Raw genomic sequence first — 26416 nt, forward strand, 5'->3', positions numbered from 1 at the left:
ATGAGGAAAAAAGTCTTTTGATGTTTCTCTTATAAAATCAATCAAAAGGATTTCACATTAAGATCGATTCGTGTTTAAGTACGTTTATTTGTATTCCTATCCTTCACCTGTCCTCGTCCTTACTGTCATGCACATCCTGTATATATATGTATATATGTATATATATATATATATATATATATATATGTGTATATTTAATCGCATATGTGTACATATGCATATATACATATGTACACATGGGTATGTGTACATACACACATGATGTACACGAAGGACACGTAACGTATTCGATTCAGTGCAGCTGTCGCTTCCAGCACATACATACACTAGTATAGAACGTATATACATATGTATATAATATATGCATATACATATATATGTATACATATATAGAGAAATGTGATGTATAGGGAAAACGGTTGCTTCGATACTTTCGACGCGCAGGTGCACTTCATAGAGGATAATAACCGTAGTATTCACGTACTTTGTCTTCTTATAAATAAGAATAAAAAAAAAAAAAAAAAAGGAAAGGAAACTTTTGTCTGTCTTCCCGTTGTTCTTTTCTTCTTTTTCTTAGACTTTCTCCTTAATATTATTAGATCCATTTATTAAATAAAAACAGTTGTGAGTAAGGTGTTCATATTACAATAAAAAACATCACGTCATTCATAAATCGAATCAATAATATTTATAGAAATATCAAAGTGATTACAATTATGAAATACCACTATTTATACAATGGTCCAAAAAGCAATATTGTTAACATTTTTTATTTATCAGGTCAGTCCAAAAGTTCGTGCGCATTTCGCGAATCCTATACATGCTACTAATGCGCACGAACTTTTGGATTGACCTAATATATATACATATATCTTTTTTATTAATATTAAATATCTCATCGTTAAAGTTCTTATTAATTTATTATTGTCATATTGATTTTACTTTAAGAAGTTATTTTATGTAATATGATTATTATATTCTTTATTTTTCTCTACAAATTTCATTTTACTGAGATCAATAAAAGGATCTATTTCGTGAATACCTTTGCGGACAGGTTAAATGCATTTTCACGACAATGAACAGGCAACCTTTGTCGTAGATAGGCACATGTCGCTAACTAGATGCGTTCGACGTCTGTTTGTTCCCTCCCTCTCTCTCCCTTCCTTCCTCTCTTCGTCTCCTCAGTAACATACACATACAAACTTCATCTGTCAACGTAGGTGTATCATCGAGGTGTGTATCTGATAAGAGCAGTGTGAGTACAAGTGTCTCTGTCCGTGTGTGAGTTCACATTATGTGCACGATGCATCGTCCATTACGATAACGAGCCACCATTGCTCGGAGCTCGTTTAATTGTCCACCCATTCTACCTCCTAATCGTAGCTGTTTCACATCTAGGAAAGACAGGAACATCGAACTTCAAAATGTTACTCCTAACTAACCAATTGCGTTCGTGGAAACTTGTTTATTCTATTGTATCTACCATTGGTTATCGAATGGCTAGCAAAGAGAGAGAGAGAGAGAGAGAGAGAGAGAGAGAGAGAGAGAGAGAGAGATAGATAGATAGCTAGATAGCTAGATAGCTAGATAGCTAGATAGATAGATGGATAGACAGATAGATAGATAGGGGAAGAGAGGGAGAGAGGAAGAGAGAGAGAGAGAGAGAGAGAGAGAGAGAGAGAGAATCAATAATATTACTCGGCTCTAGTATCGCAAATTTTCTAATCATTCAATCGTTTCTGTTTCACTTTATACTAGTTCTATTATTAAACCATACAAACTTTATATCACATTAATTTTTATTAATTTAAAACGATATAAAATTAAATGAGTTTTTCTTTATTCTCTTTTATAGTTGTATTATTTCTTTTTGTCATATTAAAAGATATACATTTAAAATCGAATTATCGAAAGTTGGTAACTTTCGATACCTTTTCACTTATGTATTCATCCGCATTGAACATTCTACCCTTGTAAGGTTTTTTAAATTTTTAATCATTCAAATTCTCTTTCTCTCTTTCCCCCTCTTTTTCTTGTTTTTTTTTTAACGTACGAAAGAAGACAACGTCCAGTATTAATTAGGATTCTTGTCCTCGTATGCAGAATGAATTGAATATAACGTGCGTACAGGAAGGTCGGCGTGTCCCTAGAGTCGAATTCGAAGGGTCTTTTGTGTGAATGGAAGGAAAACGAAGGGAAAAGGAAGAAAGGGAACGCCCTTGTACATTCAATATATATATATATATATATATATATATATATATATATATATATATATATATTGTACATATACATATATCTTCCTTACATACGTAAAACATTCACAACGAGATGTGGTTTTAACCTAGAATACGAAAATGCCACTTTGGGTTCTCGTGTTACGGCCCTGATGACTGTATCGTACAGCTTATAATATATATATAGAGCTTATAATATATATATATATATATTTGTAACTACAATGACAAGTCGTTACGTTCTTTTTTATAATTTCGTTACTTATTAAAAAAATAAAAAATAAACAAAATAATATGAACCATCATTAAGCAATATTCCTTTTATTATTATCTTTTGAATAATAAAAATATATAAACTTTATTTTTATTATATTTTTATGTATTATATTTAACTGTATCCTTAGTAATATACAAATCATCTTTTTATTTTTATTTACAAATTTTTAATAATGAATAAAAAAATGACGAATAAATTTAATTAATTTGTTACTCATGAATAACAAGTATTATAAATTTAATTTATTCGTTATTTTGAATAACTATTGCTCGACATATATTATAAAGTATAAAATATAAATGATAAGATTGAGATGGTAATTTGTTTGGATGTAGGTTTCTGTTATAAAGTATGAACATATTTTCTTTTATAAGTTTTTGGGTTCTTAAATATATAACACACTCTGGTGATTCGATAGATAGCCTAGACACGGTATCGTGGATGATCATAAGCATAAAATTTCAATGGCTCTATTATACGACTATTCTTCTTTCTTTCTCTCTATCTCTCATGTCAAACCGAAAAGGCCTTTTATGTTAACGCAGCCGGAAAAAAGTGTATTCACCGTTATTTTATGAAACTTTATACTATAAATTATCAAACCATTTTCCTCCATTTTTAAAATAGGACTCCTGGTATAAAGATTTATCCGTAAACTGGAGTAAAAGTCACATTTGGTTGAGTTCACGATAGAACATTTAAAATCGTATTGAAGTAAAGGAACAGGAAGAAAGAAAAAAGAAAAAGAAAAAAGAGGAAAAACGCGTTGCGAAAGCGAGATATATCGGTGAAAGGTAGAAATTAATATAGTTTCCCAGAAATGATCGACATATCGACGAGGTTCACGACTTATGTTAGATCACGTCTTATATGCAAAAAGGAACATTCTGAAATCGTTCTCGATAAGAGTTGCACATATGTTGCTGTTATAATCCAATCAAAATGAACCGTCCTGATTGGACAAGGACACCTTTATTATATATACATACATATAGATGTTTATGTATAAGGTCTACCAAAAAGTTCTGTCTGTAGATAAATTTTTATCTTTCAAGGACGAATCATTTTATCGAGGAAGCATTCGAAAGCTTTCATTAAGACAAGAGGAAGTAAGTAGTTAATATTGGACTGGTCAATAAGACAATGACGTTAGAATTTTCAATAAGAAAATATTAATTCTCTTTATTTAGATATAAAGTATCGCAAATTATTTATTGACCGATCAAATATTAATAAAAAATTATAATTATTAATTAAATATTAATGAACATTATATAAAAATATATTATTTCCTTTTACTTAAACTAATGTATATGGATAGAACTTTTCGGTAGATCTAATACATAAATATATAATACATATTTATATAAGTACATACTTATGTACTACGTTGTTGGAACAATTTAATTCTAACATTGTATTTCTCTATATACTACGCACGCGTTCGTAGTACATAGTACTACCAAAGTTTATTCTTCTCAAACAAGAAAATGAGAGAGAGAGAGAGAGAGAGAGAGAGAGAGAGAGAGACAGGCAGACAGACAGGCAGACAGACAGACAGACAAATTCGATTAAACAAAAGCAAGTACGAATTGAACGTGTCACCGTTGACGATGGTATTGCATGCACAGTGTACACTTGGTGAACGTAGAGGCAAACGACATGAAGAGTAACGCAACAAGAGGCACTAGCAACGAGAAGGAGTGCTGATTGGATTTAATCCGTTTAATTCGGAGAATGAGTTTCAGAGGACCATTTTAATTCGAGCATGTACCGTTCTTCGCGTAGTAGCGTCTCATCGTTGCGTTAACAGTTCGGTTCGTTTTTCGGAGTGCTCTTCTTAAACTTGAATCTCGAGTAGGTAATATGTTCCTTCGAAAATCTCTTCCGATATTGCTTTTTACGTGCGCCATTTAATAATCTGAGAATGAAAACGAGTCGAGGACTTGTTAGAAAACAATGCGCGAACTTTGTTTTATCAGAGTTTCTACCCATAAATTTTGTTACTTCAACTTTTTCATATTACGGATACACTCTCCACCTCTTGCAATTCATTTTATTTTCGAGGGAATTTTTGTTGTTGTTGTTTTTGTTATTTTTTATCTCGAGTTTTTTAACCTTTCCACTTTTAGACAATTGACCTTTGCGTTGAAATTGAACAAGGTATTCGAGATTATTGTTTCTTATTTTAATTAAGAATTTAACCTTTAATTTTTTTTTTTTTTTTTAAATAATCGATGACTGTGTTTGTTTCTTCGGATTAAATATTTAATTCTTTTATTTTGTCATTTTATAGAATGTACACACAAATAGAAATAGAAATCATTAAACAGTTTTTTTTTCCTAATACTGGAGTACTGTAGATCGTCGAACTAGTATAATTTCTATGGATTCTTTTACCTTTTTAGAGATATATTCGGATCGCAAAAGGGTTTCTCTGTTGCGAATTCACGTTGCCTTTACCGTCGCTTTCACGAATCTATCGATCCCTATTGGGTTTTCGAGCGAAGGTTCGACAGGCGGAATATCTCACCGGCTTGTGCCGTTATATGGGGTGGTATGCTTGGTTGGCTCGCATTACTCACATTGACTACAAAGTGCACCCATACTCGAGCGTAAATATTCATCTGTATGCGACGCTACGCGAATAATACGTTCACGTAATTCTCGCGTATGTACAATGTGCATACATGGATACGTGAGTCTCGACGAACGTTGAATTTTCGTTTAAACCTGAAAAAGAGAGACAGTTTTTTATTTTCACGTAAGTTTGACTAGATGTCGATATTCCCGAATATAGTATATATTTTCATTTTATGCTACACGTCAAATGATTTATGAATAGTAGTCACTGTGAAGCACATTTTTAATTTTCCCGTTGAGATTGCATCGTATTTTATTGAAAAATTTAATACGTTCTGTGTAAATGTCAAATATATAATATATATAATATAATATGTATATATATATATATATATATATACACATATATACAAATATATATATATAATACATATAATATAATATAATATGTATATATACATATATATATATATACATATATATATAAATATATATATATATATAATATAATATATATGTATACATATATAATACAACATTAATATATTAATATTAATATCTTGTTATTAAAATTTATTTATTAGAAGAATAAAAAAATTTGTTATATATATATAAATATATATATATATAATATAATATATATGTATACATATATAATACAATATTAATATATTAATATTAATATCTTGTTATTAAAATTTATTTATTAGAAGAATAAAAAAATTTGTTATAAAAATATTTTGAAAATGAAAATTATTTTTACTTTTTCTTCATCATTTCCACGTGATGCGACATTAATCGATCGAGAGATAATAATGGACGTCAAAAGCGTGTCTATAAAAAGCGTCCGATCGAATTCCGTTGGACTAAGACAATTTTATAGCAAAGAAGCCCTTGTACTTTGGTCGATCAAGAGAATTCAAGTAATCTTAGCTGTCAACCTATGTAGAAGGATACTTCGTATTGACAGCTTCCCAGGCTTATCCTTAAATATCGAGAGCCTTCTTTGAAACTAAGAGAGAGAATTGCAATTATATTTTCAACGATCACCCTTCGAAATCGCGTTTAGTTATGGTGTAAGCTGCGACGACATAGAAATTACATTCATGATTTTATTTAAATTGTATTTGAAAATACATTATTGCTTTCACGAGTGCACGAATAAATCTTTCCGATTATTATTTTACGAAGGAGAAAGAAAGAGGATGGGGAGAGAAAGGATTTTTTTTCGCATTAATTTTTATTATTATCATTAAAGAAAATTTTTACATGGAAATTTAATAAATGAGTTACAGAATTTGTTGTATAATATTATAGTAAAAACACTATAAAAGAGTAAAATTTTCTTTCGAAACAATATGTATGTCCATTGAGTATATTGATCGGTTTACTGATAGTTTAATTCAGATTATATGGATTTGTTTTTGAAAAGACTCACAATCAGAGCGTAGGTTAATTAGAGTCCGGCCGTCCTTGGAGTTATAATAGTCGTATAATCAAGACATGTTGTTACAACATTATCTAGTATATAGCATCAATTATATCGTGTATTTATCTCACTCTCTTTTTTCTTTCATTTATAAAGCATAAATTACGATAATACTATAATACAATACTTTATTATTTTATCTAGATTTTATATATCTATTTAAGACGGAGTTATAACAAATAATTTATAAAAAATATCAATCCCGGAAATGTAATAAAAAAATAAATTATAATGTAAATAATAAAAAAAAAAATAATTTATAAAACATATCGATCTTAAAAATATTAAATTAATTACGTAATGATAATATATCGTATTAAGTTTATCATTAATAAATCACAATGATAGAAAATCGCAATATAATTTTAGTGACTGCAAACATTGCAATATGAACGCATCGTTTAACGTTGTTCATTCACTATACCTATGTTTCACCATGTCTTCCGTCCCACCCGGTAGCATTAATCAATTGGCCGACACTGATCCAGCGTTAAATCGACGTGTCTGCTTAATACACTTGACAGATTGCGGTTGCTACCGACGGAGGGAATCGTAAAGCAAACTGTATAATGCACATGCACCTAACGCATCGAAGATTCAAGGATTTATCGTTTGTCCTTCGAAGTAATCATCTGCTTTTTATTCTTTTTTTTTTTTTTTTTTTTTAATTCTTTTTTCCTGTTAAAGGTTTAATTCCACCTTTGTTATGATCTCATATCTTTCTTTTTTTACGCGTTATTGACATAATACTTATTTCTAAAAGCAAATAGCATGTCGAAAATTCTTTCCTTTTCTTTTTTTTTTCTTTTTTTTTTTTTTTTTTTCTTACGAACAAGATAAAAGCTTATGTGGATGCGAAAGTCAATATCGTTTGAAAATTGTCGTAAAAGAGAGCAAGGTCGTTGTAAAAAAGGCTTTCGTATCACAAAGAACCGAGATGAATTCTTTTTTCAATTTCCAGCCTGAATCGATACATAGAATCCTTTTTCTCCGTTTCGTGACGTTATTGCGAACGATGGGCTAAGAGCCGCACGTATGCACGCGCCCACTCAAACACGCACACATGGACGTATACTCATACACTCAGGCACGTATACAAAGTATACAGAGACGAAATCACGCGTATCATCGACGACAACGAACGCGTTGCGAAATTTTATCGAATGTCTTCTCCACGTTCAATATTGACTCTATGAAAGTGCCTGTGGATGGAAACCTTCTAATTTTCCGAGCACCGCTTTCATGATGCAGAGCAAATACAGAAAACGATCGTACATATGCTCATATATATAATACGAGCTATATGTATAATATATATATATACACACTTAATTATGCTCTTGTTTGTAGTAATGAGCACAAATATTAATTATTACGCAATCAAGTTGCAAATTTCCGCTGGAAGTTGCTCATTCCAAATGATTAGACAGGCACTGCTTATGATAGCTTATGATATATATGGTCGTGTTCCAAGACATTTTATTTACGTATATCTAAGTAATATACGTAAAGTATATAAAAGTAATATAAAAGTAATATAAAAATAATTTATATATTTTATTAACGTTCGTATTAATCATATACTTCAATAACGTTTTAAATACCGAACATTCGAACGTTTACTTATCTTAAGAAAATATTAAAGAGACAAATGTATTTTTTTGATTCGACTTCTTGGCACTCGGATAGGTAAAACAAGAGTTAGAGTAGATAAGCAAGTTCACGATTGACCCTAACCCCTTTTATTTCTTTTTCAGCTACTTAATTCCCTGGCGACCGATTTGGACTGCATGCTGAGCGAGCTCTGCACGACCCCGGATTCCTACGAACGGTGAGTGTGTCTCTTCTTTTTCTGATGCTTCTTCTCGAGGTCAACTGTGAGACGAGGATTCGAAAGAATAGATCGACAGGATTTCGAGTCTATTCTCTATATCTCATATTTCGAGATGAAAGATCGAAAGATCATAATTTAATATTTTCGTATGATATCGTCTTTTATTAACAGTTAATTAACCCTAATTGTACACGTCTCAAAATAATGTCTAATTGTGCACTTGACGTATGCTACATTCCAAGCATTTTGAATAGCTGTCATTTATACAGAATAAATAATTTTGATTCCAAAAACATTCTATATATTCTTTGAAGCTTCGGAAATAATAATCAGTAGACTTGAAAACGCATTTCCAATTTTGCCATTATAAAAAAAATTCATGAATCACGCAATACGCAAAAATTGACTTTTTGTTAAAAACCAAATATCTTTCTTAATTTTCAATATTTCGAAAATAATCTAGTGACATAATCATCTTGAGAAAAGTCTCTTTTAGAAAAAAATAACTATTGAAATGGTCGTTACAAAAAGTATAGTTATTTTAAAATATAAACATAGTTTATTTTGAGAAGAAAAAAGTAGTCAATTATTTCATTAATTTTCATTATTTTCTGTTTTTTTGTTCATTTATTTCATTGAAATATTCATAAGTACAAATTCTTATCTCTATAAAGAGCTATAAAAATACAAAAATATAATAAAAATATAATTAAATATTTATTAGCCGATGCGCTAAATGCATAAGCCAACGCGGTGCTTATCGCAAATTAGGCATCTATCAGAGAGACATTCAATTTTAGTTTTCTTGTTTTTCGAACGTGGACAAATCGGCATTGCTTTTTATATATTAACTTTAAAAAATTCATTTGCATCTTATTCAATATCAAGTCCGAATATACTCTTAATTCTTAATTTTAAATCATTTCGAAGGAATAACATATTAAAATGCATTAGTAAATAATTCTAAAGATATAGAGTTTTTTCAGACAAGATTGAGGAGAGATTGTAAGATTTCTACCAAAATTTTTACATTTCAATAATATTCTAACATTTATAGCAATCATATTCAACATCGCGAAAAGAATTTTTATAGGCCAACTATTAGGTTTTTTATTAACAGTAAATAAATGACATAACTGATCAAAAAAGTCAACTCCTTTATTTTCATTATAGTACTGTATAATAGCTGGTTTGCCATTCTCATTGATTGCATTTAATTTTAAGTATGAACGAGACATAAGATTAGAAAATAATTTATACCACTCTTGTATATAGGATCATATTATTTAGAGCATGAATGGAGTAAAAATTTTCAATAATAAAGAAACAAAAATTAATGCAAAAACTACTTTCTGTGCATACGGGGTGTGGTACACCTAAGATTTTATAAACTTCTACTTTACTCGATCATAATTCAGCGATTGACATAACGCGGACTATTATGATAGTTGGTATGTAAAGATATATATCTCAATTACAGATAAATGGTGGCACAAGTCTTATTTACAAACATTTACTTGTTTTAAATTGAGCTCAAAGTTGGTCTGGAGTGTCACTACACTTCAGGTGCGCAACTAGGGTTAAAATTACGTTTATTACAACTCATTCTTCTGAATGATATCTAAGAGAATTTTACGAGATAGCAATCGAACAAACGGACATTCATCGAACAATTTATTGCTTATACTTATAGATCCATTGATTGATCATGTTACTCGTTTTTTTAAGATTGACGCAAATGTGTTTTACGATGCCGATATCGTTGATCGACTTAGTGATATAAAACGTCAATATCTATAAGCCGTGTATTATGTAGATATATATGTACGTACTAGTCTTATGAAGTTATGACACAGAGAATCTGTATATATATAAGTTATCAATCGATTTCTTTGAAACATGTTACTCTCTTCGTTTTGTAATTAACACGTTAATTATTATTTACTACATGTATGTATATAAACAGTTTGAAACTTGTAATTATATATAATTTGAAAATTACTTAAGATCCTCGTTTATACATTTTCAGGTTATTTCCCATACGTCTTACGTTTGACTATTCGATAGGATCTTCTTCGAAAATAATCATTATTCTACGGAACGTTACAATATCGTAAGAGGAGAAAGTATACACGGAAACGAGAGCAGGAAGATGTATCACTTCAATTGTTAGCGAACCGGTACATTTTCGTCGTCGAATTCTGTCGGTAATTAGTGCTAGGAGAACGTATCGCGAACAAATTACTTTAGCTTAATTACCTTTGCACGGGAAACGGTGAAGCATATTCGAGATAATAATTCAGGAAGATCTCGCGACATTTGCAAAGCTTTATATAAAGGGGATACCAAGTCATTAAATTCTAGAGAAGAACGTCGAGAGAATTTACACGCAATATCGCCGAGATATACTCATTAATTATATCTCGGACGATACGGTCTGCTGGTCACATTTTGCCATCGCAATTATTCTTAATAATTTTATACTTATACTTACCTATTTAACTCTACTGTCGTGTTTCTATGCGAACAAGATGCAGAACAACAAGCTTAAACTTTATTATTAACTTTTTCATTATGCTAATAACGTACTTAAGATTATCAGAAATTAGTCGAAATTTTGTATTCACTTGATGTTATTAGTTTCACCTTCAATGAAAATTTTTCATCGAGTTAATTTTAACAAGTTAATTTCTTTATACCTTTGTAATATATATATATATATATATATATGTATGTATTATTATAATATATGTATGTATTTAATTCGAACAGACATACTTTTTCTATGATTTTTTGCAAAAATCGATCTCAATCATCGAAACTTTTTAATGAGTATCAGCATTTACAAAGTTGAATTAGGAAGACAAGAACTAATGTAGGTCAACGCTCGAGAGGCTTCCTAGTCTGTCAGTTTTCTTTCGTACTTATAAACATGGATGAAGATTTACTATCGAGATGCATCGTCTCCTACCATTCGACACGTTCAACACATGTACATATGTCCTCGTCGTTTACACTCCTCGTCAGCTCCCTCACCAGTTCACTAGTTTTGTTTACCAGCTACGTCGTTGGTCAGCAACGTGCTGACCGCTTTACTATATATAGATCGATCCAAACCTGATTTACCTACGTGACACCTTACAATGAACCTTCCAATTAGGTCCATTAATTTCTAACGTACACTAAATACTTCTTCTAATAAACTAATTAAGATAATAAATGTATTTATCAGTACAATGTATTTATCAAGTTGTAACTCCGTTAATAATAATAATAATATTTTAATAATAATAATAATAATAATAATAATAATAATAATAATATTAATAATAATATTTTATCCGTTAATAATAATATTTTAAGGCTTTATGATATCGTATAGTTATCAAAAGATATTCAAATTGATTTTAAATTGATTTGAATTAAAATCGAAGCTTTGATCTAACGCAATACATTTTATTCAATCGTATAACGAGATCTATCTCTTCTTATGAGATAAGAAAATTATTGCTTAGAAAAATTTATTCTCGAACGTCTATCCTTTGTTTAGAAAGATCAAGGTTACATCGTTAATTTTCGTTTTATTTATGACGAAAATCTTACCGTCTTCTTTTACGTCATAAGCGTTCGCTCGTGGAACTGGAATAATTTCTATGCCGCAAGGAAGGCTAGGCATGGCTTCCGTCGATGATCTATGGCGGACTTTACCTAGGATATTCGTTGTGCTATATGATGGGTTGCATTATATAACGGGTGTCCTCTTTATGGAGATCTTTCCTTAAAGTATAGCTTCGTCTTCGATAAAAAATATTTTACGATGGAAGCTAATTTCGATTAGTTGTAATAACTTTCTCATCCCTTTTTAGGCGACTTTAACGAGCTCCTTTCATGCGAAACTTTTTCTTTGTTTTTCACGTTTTAATTTCACGTATAGTCCGTTTCCTAACCGATTTTCTAAATAGAAATAAATTGGTTTTGTTTCTTGATTATTTAAAGTTATTTAAACAATATCCATTTCTAAGCAATTTTAAAAGACTTCACCCGTTGCAGAGGTCATACAACGAAGGATCTCATTTACCCTCTCGTTATATGCGCGTGTTACATATATTATATAGGCTGACACAAACACGCCGAGAAGCGAGCACTATGGGGGTAGGGGTTATACTTTAAGATTTAACATCCTGGGCGTGTTGCATTCACCCTGAGAAGATTGACGACGTCTTCCTGTAATTCCTGTAGAATTTCAATGGAGAATCGAAGCTGGTTTAGACTTATAGAATCGCAGATGATAGCGATGGGTTCGAGAAAATTTAGAATGCGAACAAAACGTATTTATCGCCGAAAGGAAAATTGAGAATTTTAAGATTTTTATCATTAACTATATTTTACGTGATCGTATAATAAAAAGTATTAATTATGATCGTATTGCGTATCCCAATTCACGGAAGGATATTACATTAACATATTCTTTAGCTTTATAAAAGGAAAACTCATTTATGCGGGTAATTTAGATGCGAAAAATTTTAATGAAGCATCTCGTTTCTTTCCACAAAAGGGATGGATGAATCCTGTATTTCTGTTTAAGAGAATCCAGGAACGACCGACAGCTGTTCGAGCCTGTGCAATTATGCATAATATTACGAGCTCGATTCGAGGCACTTGCTGAGAGATGATTCAGTCCTTTCATCCCCAGGAACGTTAGTTTAGCACGTACTTATTATCATTATTTTGAGAACTCGTAGGATATTGTCGTCGACCAGATTCGCTTGTTTCGCATCGTCCTTCGGTTTCATCTTCGTCCTTTGTTTCTCTCTCTTTCTCTCTCTCTCTCTCTCTCTCTTTACCTATCTATCTATCTCTATCTCTTTCTTCTAACTCGAAATCGAGTAAGATCTCTCTCTAGAAGGATGGACGAGATCGTTGTTTCGCGTCGCGATGATGAACGACGGGAAGTTCGTAAGACGAACGATCTCGGCCCTTTTCATTCTCCGTGTTTCACTCCTCCCATCTCCCATCCTCCTCCATTTCACCCCTTTCCACCATTATAAAACGGTACAAACGTTTTCTCTAAGCTGAGTCCTGAACGATTAAATATGACGATGGAGAAAAGACGAGAAGAGACGGATCGTGATGTTTCGTAAACGACGTTTATTTTCATCACAAATTCTTTGAATATCGTTAAATTATGAGAAAGCGATGTAATAATTGTGTTTGTTATTCTTTCGTTTTATCGATATTTTTTATCGATAATGTTCATAAATCAATTGTTGAATAAATATGATGAATAAAGTGTGTTCAATTTATTTAATAATTTCGAATGAAAAAAATAAAACAAAGTAAGATAAAGTTTTACATAGAATAAATTCATACAGTAAAAAAATGCTACTGATGTTCTTCGTTTAAATATAAAATATGAAAAATTTAGTCATTTCTTATTGGTCAACTTAATGTTTGGCTCTCAATTGACAATTTTTTAATGATAAAAGATAAGGAATCTAGATATATGACATCATAGAATTGGAAAGAGTAGTGAAATAAAGCGCATATGATGAATTTGGAGAAGAACATTAAAAACATGGTAAACTAAAGTAAAAAGTTTAAGAAAAAATGGAAAATTATTTTAAAGAAAAGAAAATACAAAATCTCTATTAACTATATTATTGTAAGTTATTAATAAAGTGAACTATGGAAATAATAATGCCGAATAATTTGCATGATTATAGCCAGAATATATATTCCGAATGGTGTTTCAATAAATTAATTATGCGATAGAACCTTTGAAATTTCGTGTTATTTCAAATTTGCTCACGACATGTAGTCATACTTTCGTGTTAAAATTAATCTCGATAATTAGTCAATAAATGGATATTATTAAGAGATATCATCGGGATAGAGAAAATACGCTTTTGTGAACAATGATTTGTCTGCGAAATGCAAAATTTAATTAAAAACTTGACACTCGTTAGTTCATTTTGCAATTTCGTTTCACGCCTAGTCGCCAACTTTTATAATCCATCAAAAGGAGCATCTGTCTATTACCACTTTGCTCCTGTGCTCGCCCAGTGGAAAACTTTGCAACTTTTCTAAATCATAAGAGTCGCGCGATAAATCCATCTCTTCCTTGTTTTTTTTTCGTTTTTCTTTTTATTTTTAAAAATGGTTTCCCTTAAAATTGATGAAAAGAAAGAAAAAGGAGACGTTATTTGGAGTACAAAGTATCTCGCCGACTTTTCTATTACCTACGTTATAAAAATCTCACATTTTTATCTTTTCAATATCTATTTGGCCAATAAATTAACAGGATTCTTGAAAGTTTACGTATAAAAGTAGGAAACAATATAATCATTTTTTTTATGAAGAAATATCATAAGAAAAACAAGAAAGATAGGATGAATGTTAGTTATTTTTCGTTTTTTTCTCTTTTTTTTTTTTCAGAAAAATATTACGATCGAGGAACGACGTTAATCGTAAATTTTATAATCTAAATCGTTCGTGAAAGACGATAGGAAGAAGCGATGGAGGAAGGGATGTTCAATATTTCCGGGGAACTAGAGAGAGAAAGAGAGAGAGAGAGAGAGAGAGAGAGAGAGAGAGAGAGAGAGAGAGAGAGAAGATGAAAATCGTTGCCTGGCTTGATATTCACGTCAAGTGGATGAAAAAACAGAAAATTTCATTCGCGACGCTGACAACGCGCGATGTATACTGCGTCTGGGTATTGAGCTCGCTCTCGCTCTCTCTCTCTCTCTCTCTCTCTCTCTCTCTCTCTCTCTCTCTCTCTGTCTCTCTCTCTTTATTTCCTTCGTGATAAAGGAGGGACGTGAAAATCGATCGCGACGTATTTTTCCCAATTAAACCAAAAATTTGTAACGTATTAATGTTTTTAATATCTTTTTTCAACGAATTATCGCTAATATTAATTATTACGTGAGAGTGTTTTTTTGAAGGAGGGTCGTCGAAAGATATAAGCGTTGACGACGATTTCTTGAATTTCCCGCGCATATATTACAAAGGAATATTTTGCCGTTTGGGCGTACTTCTTAGCTCGTTACCGGGACTTTCTACTAAACTCAAAAGTGTCTGGGGTTGCGTCGCTAGCAGATTTTCTCTCTGGTCCCACGCCACTGTCACTTTCAGCCCCCTAACACGATGCTCTCCTGCTGGGGGTGAAAGAAAGCGAATGTTCGCTAGCGTGTGAAAGAGTAAAAGAGAGAGAGAGAGAGAGAGAGAGAGAGAGAGAGAGAGAGAGAGAGAGAGAGAGAGAAAGCTCAGAATTGAAATGAAATTCCGTCCCCAGGCCACAACGCCTGTGGTTGAATTATTATCGGCCAGTAATCTCACTAAAAAGTTCGCCTTCCTGAAATATCGTCATTCTTCTCGTTCCTCTCGACTCCTTTCTATTTCCCTTTTTCTCTTTCTTCCTCTCTTTTCCTTATTCCACTACTACCTTATTCTATTTGTATCTCTTGCATCGTCATCTCTTACTATTCCAAAATTTTAATAAACGACGTGGTATAATATTGTAAATATGTTTTGGTCAGATTCTTAGATTATGTTATACTTTTTATCCCAATCATTATTTTCCATAATCGTTATCGATACTTTTTATTCCCTGATAGATATTTCTCTTGGTATAAGTAAAAGCTTCTCTAATCGTGACGATTAAATCGAACGTTCGTAACATATTATTTTATACGTTTTTTTTTAACGCTATACTACTGCTATTACATTTTTTAATAATACTTGCACTTGTATTGCTTTCACGTTCAACGGTACATTGAAAAATTCACGTTAGTATACGCTTAACGTTGGATACGACGGACGTGTTTTTAACGTGATATAACGTCCGATCTAACGTGAAAATAATATCTAATGGAAAATTCTCCGAAAAATCGAAATCTTGCGAGACGAGAAAAGAGAGACAAAAACAAAGAGAGAGAGAGAGAGAGAGAGAGAGAGAAGGGAAAAGAGGATTTCATTTTTCGTGTTGTCTACGTGAACGAGCTTGGTTGTCTAAAGTATCCCGTTCGGTCATATGAAAAATGCATTAAAGATGGCTTCGAAATTTCGAAAGCGAGAGAGAGCCGGTCAATGAACTTTCATAATCTAAAAACTATTTCTATAAAACTAATATAATTGAATTAATAATGAAATAACGATAAATTTAAAAACGACGATGAAATATTGGGGAGAAAAAGAAAGAAAAGAAATGAGATGAAAGATTACAAAAAAGAAAAGAAAAAAATAAATGGAAAGGGAATGAAGAAAGATATACTCTTATTATAAATATTAAATCTAATATTAGAACTTATGACGAGCGTTTATTCAAATATGTAACACGTCGATTGCGCTTAATTATCAGTTGTACGTCGCGAATGCACGGTTAATTATGGATCGATATCGTATGCGTTACTTTATCGCTACCGTTTCGATATCGGTTCATTTTTTTTTTCTTTTCTTTTTCTTCGTCTTCGTCTTCGTCTTCTTCTCTTTTTCCGTTTTCTTTTTTTTCTTCATCTCCGGTTTCTCTTCTCTCCCCTTTCCACCACTCTTCGTCGTTCCCTTGGCTCTCATCGTTAATTTAACGTTTCGCGCCGGGATACGAGTTGTCTACATAATCATTAAGATAATCATCCCTGTCGGCCACCACGGTCGAACGCATCCGTTATCGACGCGATACATAAATTGGAAACGCGAGGAGACACCCTCCGGCTGGCATACCCTCTCTCCATTTCCCTCCCCCTCCTCCCACCCCCATATCCTCCTCACGACCCTTTTCCATGGACGATAACGATCGCGTTCGATCTCCATAATCGATAGTTACCATCCTCAATTCTCGTTGCGAGAAATTTCTTCGTTCTTTAAGGTTTTAATCTTTATTCTTTTATACTTTGTGATGATAGTAGTTATATATATATATATATATATATATATATATATATATATACTTATATATTAAGTATATATAGTATTATAATATAGTTATATATATATATATGTATATTAGTGATGGACCATATTTTTTTTGAAGTTTCGATATATTGTAAATTTTAATGAATATTCAAAGAAAAAAAATATATTTGTAAAAGTAGATATTCGAAGAATCGTAGTATCAAGATAAAAATAGAAAATATTTCTAGATTTTTGTAAAAACAGCAAAAAAAGAAGAAAAAAAGAAATTGTCAGGTCAGTCAGATGATCCATGATTCAGAGTCATGGTTTAAGTAATATAAAAAGTTTTGAGCATAACAGAAATAAAAATTATTTCTTCTGCTTGCATAAAACTTATATATCATACATGTATATATAGTACTGTGTAAAGGCAGTCATCCACTTGAAAGTTTTTAGCGATAATTGCTCTCAAGAGTACATGCTCTTAAATTTTATATTTCAATTGAGAGCTACTTCGAGAAATTTTATTCTTGGATAGCCACTAGTATATTCCCTGAGAATTTATTATCAGATAAAACTCTCAGAATTGTGTCCATTGGAGATTCGTCTATGCTCGTTTATGTTTGTTCTGTTGTTTGTTTATGGATAAGCGATGAGATAACGTCCTATGTTCTTTCGTTCTACGATGAAACGAGTTCGACCACGTGTAATGAGATAAAATGACTATCAAGGCGGAAAAAATTTTGTGCGTACAGTATTAAAAAAAAAAAAAAAAAAAAAAAGGAAATAAAAATAAATAAAAAGAAAGGAAAAATAAAAAGCAACGCAGAAATCGCATTTACTGAGAAAAACTATGGATTCAGCGTAGATAAAAATTAAATGCATGTTCGAACTTTATGAAGGACTTGACATTGAACTTAATATTGAAAATGGCCAACAATTTCGACAGAAGCCAATAATTTTGTATTCATGAATGCGATATAAATTGAATTTATAATAGAAACAATTTCTAATAAGGATATAATATTAAGTTTTTTTTATTTATGAACGTATGACAATTATCGAATTCATTTTGTACATAATTATTACGTAATTCAAACGTCTCTTCTTTTTTTCATTATATTCTTGATGTTATTGTTTTGCTGAGAAGGTTTTTCAAAATAAGAAACTGGTTTATATTTTTGAGAAAGTTCTTCGATAATAAAATTCCTTTCTTTATATTCGAGAGCATACAATAATGCTATCGCTCTCAGATAATTGAATCATGCTTTCAGATACATACATAGTTAACTCTTAAACACAGTTATTTACTAAAAAAAAATACTCACGAGAACAACTCGCAATAGTTTCACTCTCAAGTAGATTTTTAAAGGATTATATACTTTCTCGGTGCCGAAAAATTGACGTATTTTGGAACTGTTTTTTTTTTCAAAAAGGGAGTAAAATAAATTGAGGAAATAATTCCACATTGTTGCTTAATGTTTTATTTGTATATGTCCAATTTGGTGATATGTCCAATTTCTCTATAATTTCTAGCCACGTCAAACTTCTCATGAAAATCCAGGCACCATAAGCAGCATCCTAATTTCCTAGAAACATAAAAAAATTATTAAAATTCCTGTACTTATAGATATAATATTACTTAACAATTTTACAAAATAATGTTATACCTAAGGATACCTAATTTGTGAAAAATAAAAAAATTAGATCATTTTTATGTCAATTATTCATTTAAAATTTAAACTTTTTGAACTTATTGGAAAATATTAAAAATTAAAATTAAAAGAAAAATATGAACCGATAGTCCTTGATAATAATTTTGTGTTTCTACAAGATGTTATGTGGATTTTCGTGCAATGGTTGACGAGACTATAAATTACACATCCTATATGTAAAGAAATTGGACGGAAAAATTTTTTTTTTTTTTTTTTTCCATATAAGTAAAACATCAAAGAACAACATGAAATTATTAGTTCTTCAAGTTATTTTATTTCCAACCTAAAACAAAAATTTCCAAAATACGTCAATTTTTCAATACCTAAAACGTATGTAATCTTTTAATATCGATAACGAATGTAACTTATGAGAAAATTTCTTGTAAACTCATTGTATAAAATTCAAATAATATTTGTTGATTAAGCAATTGCTATTTATTTCTGTTTATACATTCTATTTCAAATGAATTTATTATAAGATAATAAATGTGATGTTGATTTGTATAAAAAAGTTTAAGTAGTTAGTAGATAGCTTATATGAAATATAAATACTTGTAAGGTTTGAAAGTTATATATTATAAAATGATGATTAGAAAATTAATAAGGTTATAAAGACTCTTCTTTCTCTCTAATCAACGGATAGAATTAGTTTCGATTATGATGTTTTTCCAATAAGGAAATCTTTTTTATAATTATTATTTATATTATTTTAAACATGTTATCTACTTTTGCAGATGTCAAATATTGTAGAATGGTGAGCTAGAAGGATTTTGTCGGAATTGTCTATCTTGATCGCGATCGAATCTTATTCACGAATCCTTTCTTTCTGTCTACGATCTTTTATATTTTCACGAAGTATTGTCGATCTCTTCAGAAACGAAATGGTCTTTGAAGAAAGACTACTGGGAATCGAATGAGATCGAACAAGGTCTCGAGAGAGGGGGAGAGAGAGAGAGAGAGAGAGAGAGAGAGAGAGAGAGAGAGAGAGACAGAAAGATGATCGAGTTATCGGGAAATATATATATATATATATACATATATGTAGGCAAAGAGAAGGAGGGAGGACGGGTGAAGCTATGGTGAATCCCAAGGGTTGCTTTCGCCCGCTGTTGCCACCGGATATCCCCCCTGATTTCTGACGACTAACACGAGTCTGATGTTTGCCGAGGGGTGGATGCGACTGTACACGAATCCGCGATACGCAGACCCTTATCCAGACACCCCGTATCGTTAACCATAGACAAAGGGTCTGTCGCCGAAATACGTGCCCCGAAGCACCGCTAATTCTGCCGATAATAGATTTCGAAATACTACCGATGATGATCTTCCCTATACTTCGTTTTTCTTTTTTTTTGCTTGTTTTTTGTTACTATTGTCCCTTCTAGATCTTCTCAAATTGTTTCTCGAAAGACTATAACTCTTCTTTTAACATCAGGTTGAGACGTTATATATCTACCTGAACCTAGAAGTATATATAATATTAAAAAAAATTTTTTTTTTAATTTATAATACTCTATAGAATAGGAAAAATTTTTTCAATAAGAATATGTTCATCTTGAATATGCTAATATAGCGGGGGCGAGAACTCTCATCTCAATATTTTCTAAAATATGAGGGCCGCTCATATTTCATTAAATGGAACTTGATATTTTTATCTACACAAAAATTATAAAGAAGATCATTCCAAACGTTCTGAATTTTTCTTATTGCGATTACTGCGAGAAAAATCTTGCCTTCTAAAGTTTATCGATTAAGTTACGATACATTTTAAATACAAAATTCATATTATTATTAGGATATAAAATCGTTAGCAATTGAATATCTTTAACAAGAAATACCATGAATAGGTTAATAATATCTATGAATTTTCAAGGTAATATTTCTTTTTTCGTAATGATCACAATAAAAGAAATTTCGTAGCTTTTTGAATTTGTTTTGTTCTTCTTTACAGCTGTTGTAAAGATAAAAATTCAAGTTTGATAAAAAAATATTAATGAAACCAATATTTAGAAAATATGACTTTCAGATATAATTTTAATAATTACCAATCCCCACTATATCAGTTCTTTCGAAATAAACATATATATATATATATATATATATTTTTTTTTTGTTTGTTTTATAGAGATATTTCTATTTCGTAGAAATAATCGAATTTTAGATGAATCATGATATATTATCGTGTGCTTTTAATAATTCAGTTACCAATGATCAAGAGAAAGGAAGTATAGTATATAATTATTTACGATGATAAGGAGACTTGTAACCAGAGTAAGAATTAAGATGTTTGTATGACAAATTTTCGGAAGACAGGATGACTTCAAAAGCTGTCAGAGGCAGAGAATTCGTGGTTCCTTTAGAAATTGTAAGAGGATGATAGGGGAAGGGTCGAAAGTTTTGCGAGTCGAAGGTGTAGTTACGCGAAACGACCACCAATACCTATCTACGGATAACTATACGTATACAAACATATTATATATGTATGTATGTATGTATAAGCAAGCGTACATAAATATGTACATACGTACATGGATCAGGATTAAAAGCACACTACTCTTGTTTATCTTGGCGAGTATGTACATAACGTACTCAAGTTCTTACAGTGTCGAGTAAAGTAGATATTAGTCGAATCTCTTTTTCTCTCTTTCTCTCTTTCTCAATAGATCAGGTTCTACGTTTTCTAACGTATAGTCTTCTCTCTTGGAGAACTACATATACGCACACGCACATTACCTTTTCTCTCACGACAAAATTGTGTTCCTTCCATTATGCTCTCTTGCTGGTTACTGCACTTTCCTATTGCATCAGCGCTATTTACGTCTAACGTGTCTTTTGTTTAGCGGCATTTATCGCGCACACAACTCAGTCAGTTTATTGCTCGTCTATCGTCGAGAAACAATATAACATTGGGTTCCGAGTATTGAAAATATTGTTAAAGATCAAAACTTGATGACACCAATGAAGATATCTCTTCCTTCTTCTTTTTTTTTTTTTTCCTTTTTTTTTCATTTCTTATTATACAATATTTTATGCTCATTCTCTCTCCTTCTTCTACTTATATCATAAATAGGTATTATTAAATGATCTTTCAATGTATCATCTAAATAACTTGGAATTAATGTGAAAGAGAGAAGCGCTATAAATCAAATATCATAAAAAACATGATTATCGATGTAATAAAAGTGGAATAATAACTATAGCCAATGAATCTTGAAAGACGTAATTATTGTAGAAATAGATCTCTAAATGAACGTAAGTCAGAAGTTTCATGATAAAATGATATTGATTCTCGGAGCTCGGTTTCATTGCTTTCAAAATAAAAACGAAAAGATAGAGAAAAAAGAGAAAATAATAATCGCTTCTTTTTTTCTTTGCTCAATTGTTGACATGATCATCGAGGACGATACTTAATCCTTCGATCCTATTTCCTTTCTTTCGTTTTCCTCTATTCCCCTTTACCGACCTACTTCCTTATCTACAAAACGCAAGAAACTCCAGTAATATTGTTCTCCCCCTTTTTTTCAGTCCCGCAGTCTCTCTCCCTCGTTTTACTCCAACGGAGATTCTCGAATCCAAGAGTGCCGGGGCGATTTTTACAGCACGAGGAGACACGCACACGTTGCGTGGAATAAAACGCTCGCATGCGCAAAAATTTCTGCGTTGGAATTCTCGTTCGGTCGTGTTCTTGCTGTACCCAGCCTTTTTCGTTCCTTTCTTCTCCTTTAACGGCACGGAAAAAAGGGAGGAGGAAATGTATGTATGTATGTATATATTCATGTACGTATGTATACATGTATGCATGTATGTATGTGTGCATGTATACGTACATTTTACGTGAAGGAAAAGGTAAAAGTACGAGGACGAGGCAAGGGTCGCGATTGCGGAGCGTAAAAGATGAGTTATCGCGCGTTATCATTCTGCTTGGATTCTCGTGCTGTGAAGAGAATGAGGAGAGAAAGATGTGGTGGGGAAAGAGGAGAAACTCAGAGGGAGGATAGCTACACCCCTTTTTGCGTGCAGCATCGATTATAAAACGTTGCATCTTTTTCTTAGAAGATAATAATAATAATATTAATAATATCAGCGAAGGGCCTATACGTTGCTATCCGCTTTTTTCTTTTTTCTTTCTTTTTTCCCCTTTTTTTCTTTGTCACACGAAGTTATCCTATAGAGTTTTATCGATTTTTATTAATACTTCATGGTTGTTCATTCATGCATTAATTAACATATTGTATGCTGCCAATGGTTTTCCATAACGATCTCTTATCCTCTTTTGGGCCAAAATGGTTATCAGGAACGAAGCGACTAAATTTTCTCAAGAATAATCAGATATTATAAATTGTGAATACTATCGAAGATGAAAATGTTAAATAACGTAAATGACTAGATAAGTAGTAAAGTTAAAAAGATACTATTCAACAATTGTAGGCTATTTAATGACTAAAATTTATAATAAAATATAAATACGTGATATAAGTAATGCAACTCTGACATAAACAATATTTAATTATTTATATCGATTCATATGATTTTACAAAATATTTACCATTAATTGATAATTATTATTAATTAATTAATAAAAATAAATAGAAGTGTTCATCAATTAGAATTATTATCAATAATTTCGTGATGATTTTTTAAAGAAAAATATTTGCTCGCAATAATAATTTTATTCTACTAACAATTTGTTTTTGTACATACCTACAATGAATTTCAAAACGTAATGCAATGTTAATGCGTTTTTCATTAAGCTTTATCCAATCGTAGTCAAACGAAATGAACAAAGATGTCAATTTCATTCCCAGATGATTAATTAAGCTCTCGTTCCTCTCTATAGAGAAGTACTTGTAAATATTGAAAGAGTAGATATGTACGTCATCCTCTTTAGCTCGTTCTCCTTCGTTTTGTTTTGCAAAACGAGTGTCGAGTCGAAAACGACGCGGTCTCTCGTCTCTCAGCGACTCAATCGATACTGGTCCACCCTTGAATTATGCACGTCGGTCTGGCCGCTAGGAAACGAGCTTTATTTCCCTTAAGCATCGTTCACACGTAAACCGACAACTAGCTTTTTTCTTCTTATTAGTATGCATTAAAAAGATATGTGTATATTTCTATATTTATGTATAGAGAATATATATCATTTATATATGCATATACATAATAAATGAACGAGAAAATTAATTGATTCTTTAAAAATCAAACATCTCATTAAATAATAATGTCGTAAACAAATAATTAAAAAAAATATACATGTCGATATATACATATATATTGTGTAAGTATAAAAGAAAAACAAAGACAAGTGCTGTACAGTTTTGTATTGATTCATTTACCAGTGCTCGTCTTACTATAGAACTCGTAAAGAAAGATATCGTTTAGACATCTGTTTCTCGAGAGAACCACAAAGTGGCTTGCTTCGAGATTGACTTTCATTAACGTTCAACGAGCTGGATAATTAAACGAAAAAAGAAAAAATAATAACGTATTTTAGCATTACTGAAATTTTTTGAATATTTCCAATTTATAAAATAAATTTTCTCTACTAAGGAAAAATTTGTTACAGCTTTGTAAAGTATCTACGCGATTTTCAATAATTTCTTTTCTTTTCTCTTTTATATATCTTTCTATATTTATATATACAAATATATATATATTTATTTATTTATATATATATATATATATATATATATATATATATATATATATATATATATATATGCATATTTTTCTCACTCTTTCTGTTACTTTAGTACTGGGGAACTTGAGAACCGTATCTCAATATACTCAATATATAGCAGCTTCACTAGCAGGCGAGAAATTAAATTCACCGAAAGTAAATCGAATTTACTCTCACCCGTGGCACCAAAAGGACTAACGAACCAAAAAATCTCGTTGCTACGCCTCGGCCAAGACGCGAAGAATTTATCGAGTAAGTAAAGTGATTTCGGAAGATGACTATGCTCTAGAAAAGTGAAGGGCTCGCTTTAAAACTTTCATTTTAATATCTAATTTAATCGTATTCGTAATAGTGAACAATTGATTTCATTATAACGTTAGATTTTAATCATTTTTATTTAGAACGTATAAAAAAAAAAAAGGAATATATTTTCTATATGATCGATCGAACCTTTTTATTCTTTTTCGGTTAAATAGATCGAAAACGAGCTGGAGAAGAAGTAGACGACGAATCAAAACAAATTGGATACTTTATTTTCGCCTTTCAATCGTGGAATTTCTACCCTTATTTCTCTTGTCGACGAGAAAAAGGGACTAGCAGCGTCGTTTTAAAAGGGAGTGATTTGTTTTCCTCTGGTCCTATTTTCTTCTTTCTCAGTTACACCGATAAAATAAATTTCGGCAAGGATATCAGGTGTTCCGGACATAGCAGAGGCGATTTAAACGCAAATTACCGATTTAGGAATTAGAATTGGTTGCGTGCGTGCGTACATGCGTGCATGTGTGTCTTTAATCGAACTAAATCCATTTAACGTTCGGTTCAATAACGTTTCAATGATCGAACCGAAAGTGCTAGTCTAATCGATGTAAAGAGATACATTTGACAGGAGTCAGTAATAAATCACTCCATTTCGATTCTCGAATGTTACGTGCACGTTTATTTTTTGTTTTATAATCGACTTTATGAATGAAAGAGAAAGAGAAAAGAAATAGGATAAGTACTATCATATAACGGCAATATATGACTACTGTGGAATAAATTCAATACATGACAATGCATTTTTTAATATTGTAGTCGATAGATTTTATTAATAAGACAAAATTAATTACTTCTATATACAGAACTGTATCTATCTGTTTATAACACTAACTGTGGACTGTAATTAGGGACAACATGACATCACATAAATTGACAAAAATTAGGTCAAAAGATACACTAGATACGAGAAATGATCTCTTAACGATGTTGTCAACGGGAAGACGCATAAATTTTACTAGGTTCTCGTGTTAAATAAACGGCGCCAATTTCGAATCGACCGCAATTATATTGTATTATAGTTTTACGTACCGAGGCGTACAGTAATGAGTTTTATCGACGAATCGATGATAATTACCCTATCGTCCACCCTCCTCTACGTCAGAGAGATTTCCCTCGCAAAGTGCATGCATCCATATGCGAAGAGAGAGAGAGAGAGAGAGAGAGAGAGAGAGAGAGAGAGAGAGAGAGAGAGAGAGAGAGAGAGAGAGAGAGAGAGAGAGAGAAAGAGAGAAAGAGCTGTCGTCACCATCTGTGTTGCAGCGGTCACAGGCTTTCCAGACTAATCGTCTGAATCTCGTTCGGCCAGTGAATTTCACAATTCCCGTACTACCGACTGTGTACTAATTGCACGACGTCATTTCATTCTCTTACCTCTTGGAGATGGTAAAGAATGTTGG

The 26416-nt window shown here is 31.5% G+C and overlaps 1 protein-coding gene and 1 long non-coding RNA gene across 3 annotated transcripts in view; one reads left to right on the plus strand and one right to left on the minus strand.

Moving 5' to 3' along the window:
* Window positions 1-26416, plus strand: part of LOC124953678 (protein sprint-like) — a 149669-nt gene that overhangs the window by 49292 nt on the left and 73961 nt on the right. For both annotated transcript variants that reach the window (XM_047505420.1, XM_047505426.1), the window contains one exon: window positions 8344-8417. In XM_047505420.1, coding sequence (XP_047361376.1) covers window positions 8344-8417 — 74 coding nt within the window. The remainder of the gene's footprint in view (window positions 1-8343; window positions 8418-26416) is intronic.
* LOC124953687 lies at window positions 589-5897 on the minus strand. Its single transcript, XR_007102297.1, has 3 exons — window positions 5861-5897; window positions 4915-5247; window positions 589-1394 (listed from the first exon to the last, which is right to left on the minus strand). It is a non-coding gene; the product is annotated as an uncharacterized LOC124953687 (long non-coding RNA).

The sequence above is a fragment of the Vespa velutina genome, chromosome 13 (genome assembly GCF_912470025.1).
Source record: "Vespa velutina chromosome 13, iVesVel2.1, whole genome shotgun sequence".
Taxonomy (NCBI): Eukaryota; Metazoa; Arthropoda; class Insecta; order Hymenoptera; family Vespidae; genus Vespa; species Vespa velutina.